At 44.8% G+C, this 2559-nt stretch overlaps 1 protein-coding gene across 1 annotated transcript in view; it reads right to left on the minus strand.

Annotated features, from left to right (window-relative positions):
* Window positions 1-798: 798 nt before the first annotated feature.
* Window positions 799-2559, minus strand: part of LOC105500776 (UDP-glucuronosyltransferase 1-7-like) — an 18968-nt gene continuing 17207 nt past the window's right edge. The window contains 2 exon segments of the mRNA XM_011926445.1: window positions 799-871; window positions 1481-1486. Coding sequence (XP_011781835.1) covers window positions 830-871; window positions 1481-1486 — 48 coding nt within the window. The 3' untranslated portion in view covers window positions 799-829.

Raw genomic sequence — 2559 nt, forward strand, 5'->3', positions numbered from 1 at the left:
GGCCCCCACGGGGAACATAACCAGGATGCAAATTCATTGTTCAAGGCATGCGAAGACTCAGCTCAGTCCAAGCTGGGAGCAGCCTCCTAAGAGGATTGCCAGCTTACAATGATCAAAGTCATGGGGGTGGCAGCATCTTGCTTTGAGTTCATCTAGATAGCAATAAGACTCCAGGAAGGTTGCAAAGGGAACAGAGCTCAGGACCACCTTCTTGAGCAGGCAGACATTAGGCAGGTTTCCTTCAAAGAACAGTTCATCCAGAGGAAGAACGGCTTAAGCAAGCATGTAGGAATAGCAGGATCAAGAAATGCTACAAACTTCACATTCTTTATACTAGACCTCCACTGTGCTGTGGACATTGGTCTGGGCCCTTCCAAGCAGAGCCTTGCTCTGAAAATCCTATGGCTCATCTGTGGGTCCTGTTCTTAGTTCCAGAAGTCCCTACAGAACATGAGTTGGAGGAAGGAGCTGAAGAAAAGAAACTAATATCACTATGCATATCATCCCTTGAATTCCTAACACCTTCCTGCAAATAAAAAAGGTATTAGAAAACATTTTTCTTTCTCCTGTGAGCTTTGACTATACTAAGAATGCTGTGTGTGTGTGTGTGTGTGTTTGTGTGTGTGTGTGTTGTGTGTCTGCACTGGAGACTAGCCAGAGGAATCTGGCAAGTCTGTTAGTCATAATGATGATCCCTAAAGAGTAGCTCTGCTGGAGACCCAGGCCTGCCCTGGTGGGTGCTGTGGGAGTCAAGGTGTCCTCAGGCATCTCCTGAGTGTCACGCAAAGGCCAATTTTTTTTTCTCAGGGATTGCTGCCGACTGAATGACTCAGGCTTGGGACGTATTCCAGTGGCGTGAAAGAAGTAGATCCTAAAACAAATCTCTGTGGGCAAGAGCAGGTTTCCCAAAAGTAAATGGAGGATACCTGGCATTTTGAAAAGAGGAGAGACCCAAAGATGTGCATGAAGGTAATTTCATGTTGGGGACAGGAAGGTCTGGACAGGTGGACCCTATGGAGAGGTTTGCTTTTAAGGTGCTCACTCTTTCAGACCCTTGTATGACCTATGACCCATAAGTAATGGAGCCAGGACCTACCTGCAAGATTTCAAAGGACCTGCAAATTGTTTGAGACTTAAAAAAGAAATTTGCTGGATCTAGAATACTAAAATGGCAAAATTCAATTTATGAATATTTTATGAAATGGCTATAAGAACGTAACTACATGTCAGTGAATATCCACTACAGATTAGCTCACCAAGTTACGCAGACATATGCAACATGGGATGCGGGAGCAATTTAATCTATTTGATAGGCTGTGGGGTGGGGCTGCAGAAGTCAGAATGCTCTGTGCCCAGATCTTGAGGGAAGTCCAAAATGGTGAGATGAAGCAGGAATTCCTTTTAGGGGCCTGTGGTCTCCTCTAAACATGGAAATAAAGGACATTCTTGGGTTCTTTCAAAGGAAATTCCAGGCACCTACCTGGCCCTGAGAAATAAATAAGGCACTTCATAAGCAAGAAGGTAATAGTAGCCTAAAACAATAGCCAAGGACATTAGAGTCCAGAGACGCTTGATTCTCTATAGAAACTAAAGATTACATCTTAACATATGTCCCTGAATTGTTTTTCGGAAACCTGGACTTCCACCAAATGGATCCATTGGCAGGCAGACCTCAGATAAGGGGAACTGAGAACTGAACTCTGACAGCCATTCTTTGTTCCTGGAGGAAGTCACACTCATGAGAAAGAGCTAACATTCTTTTCTGCTAACCCCAAATTTTAAATGAAGCTTCTCTTCCTTAACTAATTGCAAATCAGAAAATCTTTGAATTCACCTATGACTTGCAAGCCTTCAGTTCTCATGACCAAACCGACGTGTAACCTCTGTGCATTGATTTGCAATTTCTTCTTGTAACTTCTGCTTTCCTAAAATGTATCCTTGCCCTTAAAAACCCTTACTTGTAAGCCATCAGAGAGGTTGGGTCTTAAGTATAAGCCTCCCAAGACTCCTTGCTTGGTGCCCTGCACATAAACACCGTCCTTTCTCCCATTGCAAATCTCAGTGTGGATGTTTGGCCTTACTGCACTGGGTGAGTGAACCCCAGTTTAGTTTACTGTGATAACAATAGTCAAGTCTGAATCACCCACAGACAGGATAGGGAAGTGCAGGTAAGTATGGCTTACCCAGCCAGACAGCTCCAGGGGCACCTGTCCTAGTAGAAGATGAGGTGTTTTTAACTTCCTTCAGGGGCTTGTAACAATGTGGGTTGTGGTCCCAGGAGCAGTGGGGAGGGGCACAGGTCACTAAGTAAGCCATTAGAAAGGGATTATTCAGAAGAGACATAAAGTAGGATTTCCACTTGCCCATGTTTGTGATGTAAAGAGACCCTGGAACACAGGGATGAAGGGAAAGAACACGCTGTGATTCCAAACATTTGGCTTCACGCTGCACCTGCCATCTTCCCTGCTTGGCACACTGTCACCCCAACTTCTCCCAAGATTGGCACTCCTCATCCTGCAAGGTCCCCTATGATCAGCTCTCTTTGCATCCTTTACTTTT

The sequence above is a fragment of the Colobus angolensis genome, unplaced genomic scaffold, assembly GCF_000951035.1.
Source record: "Colobus angolensis palliatus isolate OR3802 unplaced genomic scaffold, Cang.pa_1.0 Scaffold688, whole genome shotgun sequence".
NCBI lineage: Eukaryota > Metazoa > Chordata > Mammalia > Primates > Cercopithecidae > Colobus > Colobus angolensis.